Source organism: Megalopta genalis, chromosome 6 (assembly GCF_051020955.1).
Source record: "Megalopta genalis isolate 19385.01 chromosome 6, iyMegGena1_principal, whole genome shotgun sequence".
Lineage (NCBI taxonomy): Eukaryota > Metazoa > Arthropoda > Insecta > Hymenoptera > Halictidae > Megalopta > Megalopta genalis.
Window position 1 is genome coordinate 643150 of NC_135018.1, and position 14179 is coordinate 657328.

The 14179-nt window shown below is 42.1% G+C and overlaps 2 protein-coding genes across 3 annotated transcripts; one reads left to right on the plus strand and one right to left on the minus strand.

Annotated features, from left to right (window-relative positions):
* Window positions 1-4305: 4305 nt before the first annotated feature.
* scaf6 (SR-related CTD associated factor 6) lies at window positions 4306-12090 on the minus strand. The gene is made up of 8 exons (XM_033467727.2): window positions 11846-12090; window positions 11152-11322; window positions 9861-10524; window positions 9707-9778; window positions 9090-9489; window positions 8611-9014; window positions 8162-8527; window positions 4306-8019 (listed from the first exon to the last, which is right to left on the minus strand). The coding sequence occupies exons 1-8, from the start codon at window positions 11862-11864 to the stop codon at window positions 7725-7727; spliced, it is 2391 nt and encodes a 796-aa protein (XP_033323618.2). The 5' UTR covers window positions 11865-12090; the 3' UTR covers window positions 4306-7724.
* Window positions 12091-12287: 197 nt separating this feature from the next.
* eIF3g1 (eukaryotic translation initiation factor 3 subunit g1) lies at window positions 12288-14165 on the plus strand. Of its 2 annotated transcripts, none has more exons than XM_033467739.2 (3): window positions 12288-12445; window positions 12728-13237; window positions 13317-14165. In XM_033467739.2, the coding sequence occupies exons 2-3, from the start codon at window positions 12793-12795 to the stop codon at window positions 13727-13729; spliced, it is 858 nt and encodes a 285-aa protein (XP_033323630.1). In that variant the 5' UTR covers window positions 12288-12445; window positions 12728-12792; the 3' UTR covers window positions 13730-14165. The 2 variants fall into 2 exon arrangements, with proteins under 2 accessions (XP_033323630.1, XP_033323640.1); XM_033467749.2 differs by lacking the exon at window positions 12288-12445 and adding an exon at window positions 12458-12632.
* Window positions 14166-14179: the final 14 nt, after the last annotated feature.

Genomic DNA, 14179 nt, shown 5'->3' on the forward strand with positions numbered 1-14179 from the left:
ATCGGCTGGCGTGTCTGATCATGACTTACTCGTTCCACTTCTAAATTCGGACGCACGTGCAGTCGATAAATTCTCACATTCGATTATTTCGGTAACGTAACTCGAATTTAGAAATTTCGACGTTCCCCTCCCGGTCGATTTTACGACCTGTATCTTTGCGTTACCTTTCTCTTTGCACTGAGTAATCTTTTTTCGGATCGCAAATTTTCGTCGAAAGAAACTAAAAACATGGACGCATGGATTTGAACATATTTCTAAAAGAAAGAAAAATCTTTGCTCGACTGTTGTCGCCTCGCAATTGGTGCAGTTAATCGGGTACTTTGCACAAAGATCCGCAGTTCGGCGATAAAAATAAACTCGTTCGGATCATCGAATGAAGCGCGAAAGCTTGTAACGGAGCTTTCGTTCAATTGTTATCGTTCGCTGCCCCTTCGTCGCAGTATTGTCGAAATTTTTCTGCGGGAATCGCGCAACCCGCGTTATGTAAAACCGGCGAACGTTGCGGCGAATTAGCGGAGACGTGACAAAGTGAAATTGATGTGGCCGCCGCGATTTTAGAACATAGAGGAGAGAAAAAAAAAGTTACACAAGGGTCGGGAGAGGGCACGTGAAAGCAATTACGTCATGGTGATTGCATCGCGGCGCATCGAGGTGCTTCCCCTCGATTATCGTCTGAAAATCACGTCTCGCAGAAATGTCCGCTCGTTTGTCCTTGGCGAATTAGAACATTCGCTCGCTCCGAGCATAATTATAGCCGTAACGGTGTGTTCCCTTCTAGCCCTGGACTCGGTTCTCGGATCCCGCGGAGAGAGAAGAGATCCCCGATAGGTCCGCGCGTTCCCAAGAAGCGGCGTACTTGAACCTGAAAATCCCACGAACGGGATTTCTTTCCTTTTCATTGTGCTCGGGCTTGGCCGACTCTGGTTGCGTTACCCTATCGCACGCTCTATTTTCAGTTCCCTTGTTACGAATTACGGCGACGACCAATCTAAACCATCGGAGGAAATACGATCCTGCTCGCGGCATTCGGTCACCGTACGCGACACAATAACAGAAAATGTCTGATCGCTTACGGTCGCTCGCGATCTCGCAAAGAAAAAACTAATACACCGCACTGTGATTTATTATTTCACGACGGCTAGTTCAAAGTCGCCCTTACAGATTTTTTAACGACTGTTGTACCGTTCGATGACCAAAAAAAAACTCATCCGTGCAAATTTCAACCCCGAAACTTATCCGCGAGGATAGTTACACTTTTCCGCCCATTTACCTCCTTGGGTGGCATTTTCAAATTATGAAAGAAATTGAGAAGACATTATGGGCATCGAACTGCATATTACAGAATTCGATAGCAAGCTTTGATCTTTCTTGGACAGATATCGAACGGTACGATAGTCGTTAAATAAATCTCTAAGGGCAATTTCGATTACCTTAACCCTTTCGGTACGGGCGCCGGATATATCCGGCATCCATCTGGTCACCTGTGTGGCCGAGCGCCGGATATATCCGGCATCCATCCGATGACCAATATGGACGAGTGCCGAATACACCTGGCATCCATGCAAGCCATATTTCTGACATATTAGAAACTATTCTAATAACCGTTTGAGTCCCAAGCAGCGCTATCATGCTGTTTGGCATTTTTCGACCGTGTTTTCTGAATAATCCCTGGGACTCAAACGGATAAAGTCTTTTCTTACAAGGATTCCGAAAATACAGCTACATGTATAATTGTCGTTTGGTCTGAATCGATTTAAAAAATTTCAGGTTACATTTTTCTTCGAAACTCGTTCATAGATTTTAACATATTGTAGGCCCTTTACAGAATGTTTACAGAAAACGAAAGATTTAGAAACGGATTAAGCACAGTCATTACTTAACGCTTAAGAAAATCTTCGTACAAAAGTGGACCGACCCTGCGTTATGTGCGTAATTTTCGACGCGGCACTCCGTACAGTGGGAGTGTCACGGCGGACAACGCGCTCGTACCGAAAGGGTTAATCGGCCGGGCCCTTTGCGGAAGAGCAACGTTTATTTGCAACCATGGAAACCCAAGACCCAGAAATACGGACGTTGAAGCCGAAATCACGTTTCCACCAGCCTAATAATAAATTTCAGTTACACGATTAGGCGAGATCTATCCTGCAGTTAGCCGGCGAAGTCTTACATCGACGATTCCCGGGCACACCGCTACAGCGGAAAGGCTGTATTACACAATCCGGGTTGCATTATCTAAACAGAATCGCGTAAAAACGCCGGGATTTTCAAAGCACGATTGCACACCGTGCCGGTAGAAACGCTGGACGTTGTGTCGTTCGCCGTCCGTGATCCGACATCCATAACGGAGCAACGCTCAGGAGAGATGTCATTGCACACCGTGGCGCAAAATAACCAGTTTCTGTTCTGTCCGGCGCGCGGCGGTCGGACACATTGCATGCACGTGTCGGTAAGAGTAAACGCGTGGTCGAGCGCGTGACTCGGCGGCGGCCGAGGCGTGCCCTTCTCTCAATCACGTTGAATGTAACGCGGTGCTGTCTTTCCATCTTTCTTAAACACCCGTGTCCGATCGTCGTCGTCGTTCCTTTCCGTCTGCGTCGGCCGCCGCTCTCCCACCGCGGGCCCCGCCGGTGCACCGGGCGCGTTTCTTCTCTCTAGTTCACGAGAGTCGGAGCTAACTCGTTTTCTCTCTTCGCGTTGGCCGCCACGCAGGTATGCCGGGCCGCTGCCTTCGCCGCGCGTCGCCGTGGCATCCCTTTGCGTGCTGCGTTTCGTCGCGGTAGAAAGAGAACACGAGGGAGGAAAGGGCGAGGACCTGCTCTCGAAGACCTTCCACCGGCACAGCCAGGTGTAACGACGACTCCTCGCGACACCGTACACCGATCCCGCTTCGATCTTCGCTGGCGAGGGTGATCCGGAACGGTCGAGGCTAATCTCGCTTCTTGCTACATTGCAGTCTTTCCTTTCGCAGAGAAATCGAGCATCCGCTTTCTCCGTTTCGGCGCTCGAAATTCGAATTGAAGTACTCGCGTTCTTTCCAGTCCCTGTGTCCGCACGCTGCTGTTCCTCCGGAGCTCGGAGTTGTTCCAACGAAGGTCCGCCGCGTTTTCTGGTAATGTGAAAAATAGTTGTATCAACGCGGTTCGAATAAAACACAGCGTCCACGTTGGTAGTTATAAATCACGGCCGACCACGGGAACGCTCGTTATCGTAAGTTAAAAATATACCGTCCAGAAAATTCTTCCGCCAGCCAGACCATGGATTTTCGTTATCTACGCCTACGTACATGGAAATCGCCATAGCGAGCGACTATTTAAAGCTGTCCCCTACAGGTCCACTTCCGGTCCGAATACGCGTCCCGAGTGCGAGATCCGGTTACCGCGTGACGATTATGAGGTCACCTGCGACAGAGCGTGATTTATGGCAGGCTTTCGAAAGGTGGCGTATATGTTCACCTGAAATCGATAAACTGTGTTTCAATGGAAAATCGAATTGTTCTCCTTGGAACGGTTTAAGCGTTCTCCTCGAAAGCGCCAATTCGCGGCTCCCATTGTCCTTTTTTTCTTTTTTCTTTCATCCTCGATGTGCCTGCGCGCGCTCGAGAACCGTTTTTCCGTCGAGTCCGCACAACATTATAGAATGTCGCGGCATGTCGTAACTGATCGACAAGATCGCCGCCTGTCTTTATAAGGATCTACGAACGTAACAAGGAGAGCCGAGCGCGAGTCGTTCTAATTTGACATCGTCCGTGAAAAATCTTGACAAACAAGGCTAAAATGATACACAACGGTTGTTACTTCTACAAGCAGCATGGAAAGACTGTGCGGTCTACGGCAGTGACAAAAAGTTCGTCACGGCAACTCGCGTTTAATCGAGCATTTTACCAACTTTCAATTTCACTTTGTTCTCTTCGTATCTGTTTGTAACGACGATGGGTTTTTGGGAAACACACGAGTCCTTTCGAAATTTCCGATTTGGAAATACAGTAAATTCTCCCTAATTTTCCTTCGGCTTGTAAATAAAACGTGGACAATTTGGGAAGAACGTGGACAATTTGGCAACTGTAAAAATGAGCTCGAATAATCGTATCTCTTCTTACCAAATTGTCAATTCTTGCTCACAAGCTGAAAAAAAATTGGGGAAAATTTACAGAACTGTATTTCAGCCGTTGTACAATCGAAGATTCGAATAGTGGCCCAATCAGAGGGCATGTCGAATAAAGCGATGCTCTCGTCGATCGATTAACAATTGTAGGCGTTCGAAACATAGCAATCGGGTACCGCAGAAAATAATGAAACGAACACTCGGTTAAAACGAACGAGATATATTCGAAACGTTCGCAACACTTGATGGCCCGCTTTCAACAAAAGACACTCCCCACCAAAAATATTACTGCAAACTTAAACGCTATGTTCTAAAAGTAATATTTTCAGCCGGCGCGTATGTCCGCTGTGTACGTGCCGGTGCCAAATCGTGAACGTAATCTGCTCTTTATCTTCGCATGCTTCTCCGCTCTGGTGTCACGTTTTGCTTAAACGTGATGCATCGGTCAGCCGAGTCCATGCACGCACGCACGTACGTAACGTTGTTTCCCATGAACGGCGGACGGTTCTTGAAAATACGGTCGTCTTCCGATCGGAGATAAGGAACGGATCCAACCGAAGGAAACGCAACTCTTAATCGGTGTTTTTAGGCACGACGCGCCACTATAGTGGCTTCCGCGGATGTCATCTTTCAGAACGACACGCCACTATAGTGGCTTTCGCGGATGTTATCTCTCTGGATGACGCGCCACTATAGTGGCTTGTTCTAGTAGCTCACTCACTCATCGTTTGAACCAAATAATCGTCTTCGTATGCATTGTTTCACACTCCTTTTGTCTTCACATCGATTTACAACAGTCTATAGGGTGTCCCAAAAATGTCTCGCAATCCGGAAATGGCGGGTTCCTCGGATCATTTGAAGCAACTTCTTCCTTTACAAAAATGTTCTCCGAGGCACCGTTAACGAGTTATTAACGAAAAACAGTGACCAATAAGAATCGAGTACGGCTAACGCGAGGCGGCCCAGCTAACCAGCGCACGAAGCCCAGTTCCGCTCATTGGTTCGATCGCCTCTCAATGGTCACTGTTTTTCGTTAATAACTCGTTAACGGTGCCTCGGAGAAAATTTTTGTAAAGGAAAAAGTTGCTTCAAATGGCCTGAGCAACCCGCCACTTTCGGATTGCGAGACATTTTTGGGGCACCCTGTATATACAGTATCAGACTCTGCCGTCCAGAGAAATAGCCTCGCGCAGAATTCAGCCGTACCTAAACGCCGTCCTGCAACGCGGTGTCGCTGGTTTGCCAACAGGTTCGCCGGTCGTTGCTACCCGACGCAACGGTGTCTCATCGTTGCTAAATTCTCTATTAAATCGTCCACTTATCGGACGCATAGGAAACGCAAAGTCCGCTTCTTGTACCGGATATAGCGCGTCGACGTGATCGCGTCTCGACACGAGAGATCGATTTGTTCTACGTGCATGGCACGGATATAAAGCTACTCGCTTTTATGGCACGCCGAAATACCAGCGCTACGCCCTATCGAGATGACCTTTGCTTCAGATAAAGCTGTCTCCTACAAAGAATAAGCCAGATACTGCGGCGTCCCGATCGTAACGAACATGTTTACGGTTCCTGATGCTGAATTAATAAAAGTCACTTATCTTCGGATACGTTTATGAATCGTTATTAACGGACGCTACGTTCCGAGCTCGAACGGGCATAAATAAAACGGTCCGAATCGAAATCGAAATCTGCGAGAAAACTGGTCTCTCGAGGGTATCTCCTCCCTCGTGGTCTGAAAAATATAGCAACACGGTATCCCTCTATCGGAAGTCGAATCCTTTCGTACCGTTTTTCTGTATCTGTTTCGTGGAAGATTCTCGTGCGGACGCGAGAATGAAAAATATCACGTGATGTAAAAAGAATATCGGAGCTTCGCCGACCTTGCCGGAGATACCTATAAGAACGCGCACACCAGCCCGCAGCGCAGCTTTGTTGACGCCACCAAGCGAGCATTCTGGCTGTTATCGCTGTGAAACCGGTTCGCCGTTGGATTTATTCGGTTTCGATATCGACTGCTGCTGGGGGAGTTCAAGAAGGCAGCCGACGATTAGCAATGTCGTCGGACGTCGCGCCGTTCTTAGCCAATTACCAAGACTTTTTTCATTCCGACGCGATTCGCGTACGCGCACGTCATCGTGCGGCCGGCGATAAGGCGCGATGTAGAAAAATAATCGAAAGAAATCCTATTATTCCGAGATATCCGAAATCTAATTAAATTCACTTTCCTTGAGTTTTCTGCCTCGCGCTGGAAATTCAATGGAGTTTCCAGCGTGCTATGTGCACGCGATCGAGTCGTGGTTAATCTAATTAGTCGCGCGTTCCTCGCGCCATTTAATTTCTCTTGCTCGGTCGTGCTCTCTTATCGGATCGAGCGCCAACCGCTCTCGTTCACCGGGTTACTCTTGTGTATCCAATATAATCATTTATTAATTCACTAGATACAAGTACTGTTTCCTCTTTTTTTTCTTTTTAGTTTCGTACCTCTCGCGTGCAAAACAATGTTCGCACACGGCGTGTTCTCTTATTACCGTACGACGGCTGGGTAGGATCGCTCGATTAACGTTCAGTGAATTAGTTTATCATTCGAAATAAGAGAATAACGAACTTTAGTATGACATAATGATGGATACAAATAAAATGTAAGCGTATGTTCAAGTTCGTGATGGACGATAAACTGCGCAATTGGTCGACTTTGATTCCTTAGATGACAGTTCGTTTAAATATGATTAATCGGTCCTCTTGGTGTGATAAAAGTTAATGTTTATCATCGTTTTTTAATCATTTCATCTATCATTATTATTATTTAGCGGTAACCTTGCCGAAGATTTTTGTACACAATGTACAGAAGGTGTATAAAATTGTTCTTTTCTTTCGTTTTGCACCACGCACCGTATAAGTCGATTTAGTAAACAACAATCATCACTCCTCGGTGCATTCTCGGTATCGCAAATATTACGGTGATCGTTGTCTTATATTTATAAACTGACAAGCGATCATCATTATAAATAATTGTCCATTTTACCATCATTCATACCATGGTATCTTCTTCGTACCGGAATATACAGATAAAAGATTTGTTTCCGCGCATGATCGACACAGTTTCGAGAAAATTACATATACATACATATAAATATATATATATATATATATATATATATATATATATATATATATATATATATATATTTATATATATATTATATTATATATTCATATATATATATATACAATACATATTATTATTTATGTATATATGTATATATATGTATTTCTCTGAAGTATTATAAAATAACCGATCGTTATTCCGATCATGAACATAAAACTACATAACACGCGTATGCATACTTTGGCAATTTCATTAAATAATTATTATGTAACATTTTTGTAATCAAGCCAGAGACTTGTATAAAAATTCATTCAATAATGATCGAATAATATGGATTCTTGAAAATCAATCCACACCGTCTAAAGCGCGAGACTTCGCACGATAGAATAACAGAATTGACCGTTCAAGAATTGTGTCGATCATGTAACCACGTTGATATACACTGTACGCGATAATTATATCTGTCATCAAAATGATATATTATAGACAATTTTATTATTTTACTCGGTTATATTCAGTCCCGTTCGCCTCTTTCTTCGGCACGTTCTTCCGCCCTCGCTTTCATTCTAGTAATAAATGCTTGACCTTTGCTTTTTCTAAAATTCTCGTACGGATCGTTTAGATTAATACCGACGCCCTTATACTGATCATTTTTATCTCTAATTTCACCTCCCGAAATAGGAGCTTCGATACCCTGTTCATTGGCACCAAGTCCTGCACCACCCCAACCCATTTTCTTGAGCAACTGATGGCCTTTGTTACTTTCGTCTATGCCAATTTCTTGAGGAGCCTTACTGTAAGTTGATCCACTGAAACAAGGTATTCCAAAATCAATTTCCGGATTCGACTATCGAGCTACGTACTAATTATTAACTTGCGGATTTTATACGTTTATGAGAAAAATTAGTGAATCGAATATGAAACAATTATTAATGATATATTATTGCTTACAGAAAGCTGGGCGGTGTCGGACTCCGATCTTGTCTATCCAACCGTCGATCAGGACTTCTATCTTTGTTGCTATTCCTTCTCCTCCTACTTCTGTTGTTGTGGTTGCTATTCCGACTATTACGCCTGTGATTAGTTGCCGGCGATCTGGATCTGCTTCTACCTCTCGATCTTGACCGCGATCTACTTCTCGATTTACTTCGATATCGTTTCTTTGGTGGACTAGGACTTTTCGATCTCGGCCTCAAAATCGGCGATGGTGATTTCGATTTTTGTCTTATACCGGCTACGACGTCCTCTTCTTTACGCTTCCGTGCGGCATTCTTTGCTTTATAATACTCGTATAAACCTAACTTCTCCCACCCATCGCTGGAACAAATAATACGTATACGATTCGCGAGGCGTTCGTTATATCATCGATGAATTGAAAATTCTATTTAATCGAATTTTACCTGTCGCGCGGTGAATCGTGATTCGGCGGCGCGTAGAATGCTTCTACAGCCGCTACTAATCTTTCGCTTGGTGGAGCAGGCGGTGGCAGTCTAATAGCATCTGGGTCTAATGGTTTGTATTCAGCGTCTTCTAATTTAATCAGAGGTACCATCAAACCAGCAGGAAGTTCGTAGTAAGGCATACTGGGCATTAAATCTTCAACGGATGGTTCATGTATAACAGGCGGCGGACCAAATCCAGGCGGAGGTTTCGAAAAGTCTGGTAGTGGAACGTTTGTGAACGGCGGAGGATCGTTTCCAGGTGGTACACCCCACCCAGGAGGTGGTTGACTGAAATTTACATCTGTGCCTATCGGAGCCGGAGGACCGGAATGACTAGGTGGCATAGACATATTCTGCTGATTCTGTAAAATATCTTTCTTCTGTTAGATCATCCTTGTGGTTTACAAATCAACATTTAATGGAGATTGTCTGCGTACCAGTTGAGGCGGCGGCGGCGGCGGCGGGGCTTTCAATTGCTGATCAATTGCTATCTTTTGTTGCTCAATGTTTTGAATTTGTCGCAACGCATGAGTAACGAACGCTTGATGCTGTGCTTGATAATTATCGAAAGTCTGCTTCGTTGACGTTGTGATTGGTGTAATTGCACTAGCATGTTGTGCCACCAGATTAGCCTGATATTCAGACCAAGATGCACTTGGCTGCTTCAATTTATCTATAATTCCTTCATCAAAGTAATTATTTTTTGATTCCCACAAACTTAGCAGTTTATTTAGTTTATTAAGTTGTTCTTCCGATGCAGCTAGTGAAGTGTTACAGAACATGGGTACAACAACACTTTCCATCGCCTTGCGAAGATCCATAGACTTTTTTCTTGCACTAAAGAAGTTTAACATTAAATACCGAGCACAAACGTTGTCAAACTTTAACAAACTATACATTCTATTGTAATGAAACTGATTGTTTACATTCGTCGCATTACGAGATACGCTTATAATAATGAGTATGTGTATATTTATGGAGCACTCAATTTTTGCAATCATCCAAAGTATGTGTAATCCGCGAATGATTTGTTATTAAGTATCATGGTACTTACCAATGATGCAAAACGTCATTCACCAAATAGATAATATGAAGTTTGTGACTAAAATTTGTTGCTTGAATTACTCTGAAATAAATAATATTTTTTTTAATGGGAATGCTATGTGTAGTCTCGAAATAATCCAACAGAAGTTCTAAGAGTGACATACTTTTTCAGTAAATGATCCGCAACAACTTGATTACTTTGCGGAGTAATAGAATTCTGTAGTATCCATGCCTTTCCCGCACTTATGCTATCTTTTGTGCAGCTATCGATAATCGGTTGTAACACTGCGTCGAATGCAGCAAGATCTGTGCTTGTGCTTTGTGCACTATTTTGTAAAGCAGTTTCTTGAGCTTGTCTAACAGCATCCTCAACCCTTCCTTGTTGCTGCGCCATCAATGCAGCATGTTGTGCAGCCAGATTTTGTTCCGATTGTCTAACTTGTTCCTGTAGCGTGGTTTGCTGCGATTGCAGATTTGCTAGTTCATTCTGAAGCCATCCGGGGGGTCCGCCAATGTTAACCGGTTGTGTGACTCCAGCAATTGGTGGATTTACACCTCCCATAGCACCAGGGACTGGTCCAATCGGCGGTCCTGCATTTCCTGGTCCTCCAATTTGTCCAGGTACTCCAGGTATAACGGGACCAGCTTGATTTCCCACTGGTCCAATTCCCACTACTGGGTTCAATCCATTGTTTTGAGTATTTAGGCCAGGTGCAAGATTGACGTTATTCAGTGGCTGCGCGACGGTAGCGGCTGTTTGCTGCTGCTGCGAAACGTTTAAACGTGGGTCTGCATTTTGCATTGGATTTATTCCTTTTTGCTTTAAAACTGTAAACGAATGACGGTGGATTATTGTAAGATGTTTGATTCCTTCAATGGATATTGAAAAAGTATACAAATAGTCCAATTTCTGTTGAGTCTTATCTTCTACCAGTGCATAATAAAATTCTTGGCATTTATGAGAGAAGTATATCGTGAAAATTCAATAAGTCTTTTGGGAACACTATATTCTTCCCTGTTTTTTATACATATATATATATATACATACATATACATACATTTTTACTTTTTTTTACAGTACTAGGGTATTACAGGGCGCATAGTTATTGTAGATGGATTATAGTTCCCATATAGATTGAAGCAATATATTGACAATGTAGTCCGTATTAGACAAGCTTCAGTAAGAATCTTAAAACTACATCTTCTTAAAATCACCATTGCCAAGAAATAGAATATGTCTTTAGCTAAAGCATTCTGCTTAATAAATAGCAATCCCAAAATCTTGAAATGAAGTGCTGATATTCGATGAATAATAGTTTTGTACATTCACAATGACGAACTCAGACCCTTTCACCCGTATCTCTTTTTTCAAAGTCATTCCTCGTTTCGTTGAATAAAGCATGGCCATTATGCTTCTCAATTGTTGTAGCTGTTAAGGGGCTGTATCCCACTTACTGGCTTGCTCTGTAGTCACTTTGTATTGATAGTAGTTGAAGTGCTCTCCACCGAACAGGAAACCAAACTTTGGATTGTCCTTCTGCTTGTTTTTTGTCATCTGCTCGAACTCTGGTCCATTGCGAGCCACAAACTGTGCCAGTTTGTCTATGATGTTCCTTAACTCTGTATCTGGGTATTACACCAAAATGCACAGAATTAGTGTGTCGATCGTCTATGCACGTGAGATTACTTAAACAGGTATTACAATAAAAATGGCAATATTTAAATACAGTACTGAAATAGGATCTCTTATTTATAAAGTATGCAGTCCTAAATCAGCCCATCGTAAACCTGAAATATTGAATTTGTTTTGAAGGTTGTCGTTTTGTGAATATTTCTACGAAGATCTGTCTGTAGATAATTTAATTCATCGATCGAATAATTTTATAGTGGTAACCTAATGTGTGTTGCACAGGTTTACATAACCTACTATCGAGAATTTAGCTTTTTTTTTTCTTTTCCGAATATGTTTTGTTACTTGCGTCGTGTCACAACTCACAAATCTTGAATTCTGACTAACTAAAATGCTAAAATGATAATTCACAGACATTACGATTAATAAGAAAAGAAGATTGTTAATATGCTCGCTGAGAGAGGGAATGTGCAAGACCGTGTTTCGTCGAACCGCTAGATCACAACATTCGTTTCTTACCTGCAGGTGCCTGGTCCATTATCACGATTACTCTTTTGCTTTTGCGCTGAATTGGAGTACGTTCCTTTTTAGTTTTATTAACACCTTTTTACACACGATCGAACCTCAACTCCGGGAAACATTATTTTTTTACAATGAACACGACAACGCTAGACGTCGCCATTAATTTCAGAGAATCACGTTTCATAGGATTGCCGCCAGAGCCAAAGCCGCTGGCACGCCAATCATTTATATGTACAGATACGGAGAAAATGAGAGTGTCACGCCCGGCTTTTCGGCGCGCTCCTTGCAGTGCTCCCAACATAACAACATGGAACCACAAGATGGCTCTGATGGCTCACACAGATCGGATCAAAGCAATGTTAGTTGTAGTTTCATGTTGCTGAGATGGCGGTACAATAGCAATCGCACCGAAAATTCGAATGTAGATCCTCTCATTTGTTCTCTTGATATTATGTACGTAGTACAAGAGTTCAGTTCAGTTCGCCATTAGTATCGCCATCGCCATTGCAAATTTTGCACAGATTAGTGTACAAACAAGTAGTGTATTGTCACAAGTCTCGATCTTCCCGTGATTTCTTGAAGTTCCAACTATTTACGGTAACATAATTTCAATGAAATATCACTTTCGTTGCCGATAAATTACGTTTACGTTTTCTTAATCGTGTTTCCGTAAACGTGTTTAATGGTCATCTGTTTGTGGTATACTACGACTGTATTCCACTCCTTCGTTTGTCAATGTTATTTCTATTCAGTATCTTATTCCCATTTTATGAAGTTTTATGTTGTACGTATTATAATCTTGTTCGACAAATTAACATATCGCGTTTGTCATATACATAACACTTGTTTTGTTAATCACCATACATTTCGTGAAAATAGGAAACGATCGGAAGAAGAATTAGAAGAAACGAATTTATTTGACATTAGTTACGTAAACTGCAAGGATGCCGGTAGCAGATGTAAAATCCAGTTGGGCTGATGAAGTTGAAGAAGAAGTAGCAGCATTACCATCACCGTCAGAAATTTATGAAAATGGATTCAAGGTTCTTACCGAGTACAAGTACAACCAAGACAATAAAAAAGTCAAAGTTGTCCGTACGTATAAAATAGAAAAACGTATAGTTTCAAAGACAATTGCTGTACGTAAAAATTGGGCTAAGTTTGGAGATTCTGTGGATGATAGACCCGGACCCAATCCTGCCACTACCGTCGGTGGTGAAGATGTATTTATGCAGTTCATATCTAGCAAGGAAGAAGAAAATAAGGTTGAGGAAGATAATCTTGATAAATTGAAAAACATGGGTGACAAAGGCGTGGTTAAATGCCGTAATTGTAACGGAGACCATTGGACTTCAAAGTGTCCTTATAAAGATACGGTTCTTGCTGGAGGTATGTTCGTTACTATGAATTTAAATATTAAATTAATACTTTAATTAATAATTTAATACTTTAAAATTTACCTTTTTAGGAAAAGTACCGGATGACAAGAAACCGCTTATTAATGCTGGCGCTCCTGGTGCAGTGGCCGAATTGAAGCCTCAAGGTAGCAAATATGTTCCACCTAGTATGCGCGACGGTGGCAATAAACGAGGGGATGCCATGCAAATGCAAAGACGCGATGACATCACTACCATTCGTATCTCCAATTTATCAGAAAGTACTACAGACGCAGATTTGGAAGAGCTTGTTAAACCGTTTGGAACGGTGCTCAAATTTTATCTTCCTAAAGACAAGCAAACCAATCTTTGTAAAGGATTTGCGTACGTCCACTTTAAATATAGAGTGGAAGCTGCAAAAGCTATTGCTACGCTCAATGGTTATGGTTATGACCATCTTATTCTAAATGTAGATTGGTCAAAGCCGCAGACGCAAAATAATTAAATGTGATGAAATAAAAATTTAAAACCGGCTGTTTGGCGTTCGTACTCTTAATTGTAACACCATATGCAAAATACAATCAAGTATTTAATATATTAGGGGGACCGGAAAGTAATGTCGTTTCTGCGCATATTTATCTGTTTGAATTTAATGTAAACAAACGACATAACTTTCCGGTCTACCTAATAAATTCTTAATACCTTATGAAAGAAAGCTAAGGTATATTTGGTCGAATATTGATAGTATTAATATAAATATGTTAATTAGATGTGACCAACTCTTTCTATATAAGTCTTTGGCTTGTGGTGTTACAATTTCTTGTCAGTTTAATTAAAAAATGTACTATTTACTATTTTATAAATATAAAGTGGCAATGTATCTATTACATCAATTTGTATTTCTAGCATTCTTCTGCCTGAAAATAAATCATATGCCGTAAGTTCTTGCATTATT

Excerpts from the sequence above, each read along its gene's own strand:
- scaf6 (XM_033467727.2), bottom strand. Across the intron at positions 9,779-9,860 it reads GCGGATCATTTACTGAAAAA|AGTAATTCAAGCAACAAATT; the intron begins GTATGTCACTCT and ends TATTTATTTCAG. Across the intron at positions 9,490-9,706 it reads AATGACGTTTTGCATCATTG|TGCAAGAAAAAAGTCTATGG; the intron begins GTAAGTACCATG and ends AAACTTCTTTAG.
- eIF3g1 (XM_033467739.2), top strand. The coding sequence starts at position 12,793 with ATGCCGGTAGCAGATGTAAAATCCAGTTGGGCTGATGAAGTTGAAGAA. Across the intron at positions 13,238-13,316 it reads AGATACGGTTCTTGCTGGAG|GAAAAGTACCGGATGACAAG; the intron begins GTATGTTCGTTA and ends TTACCTTTTTAG.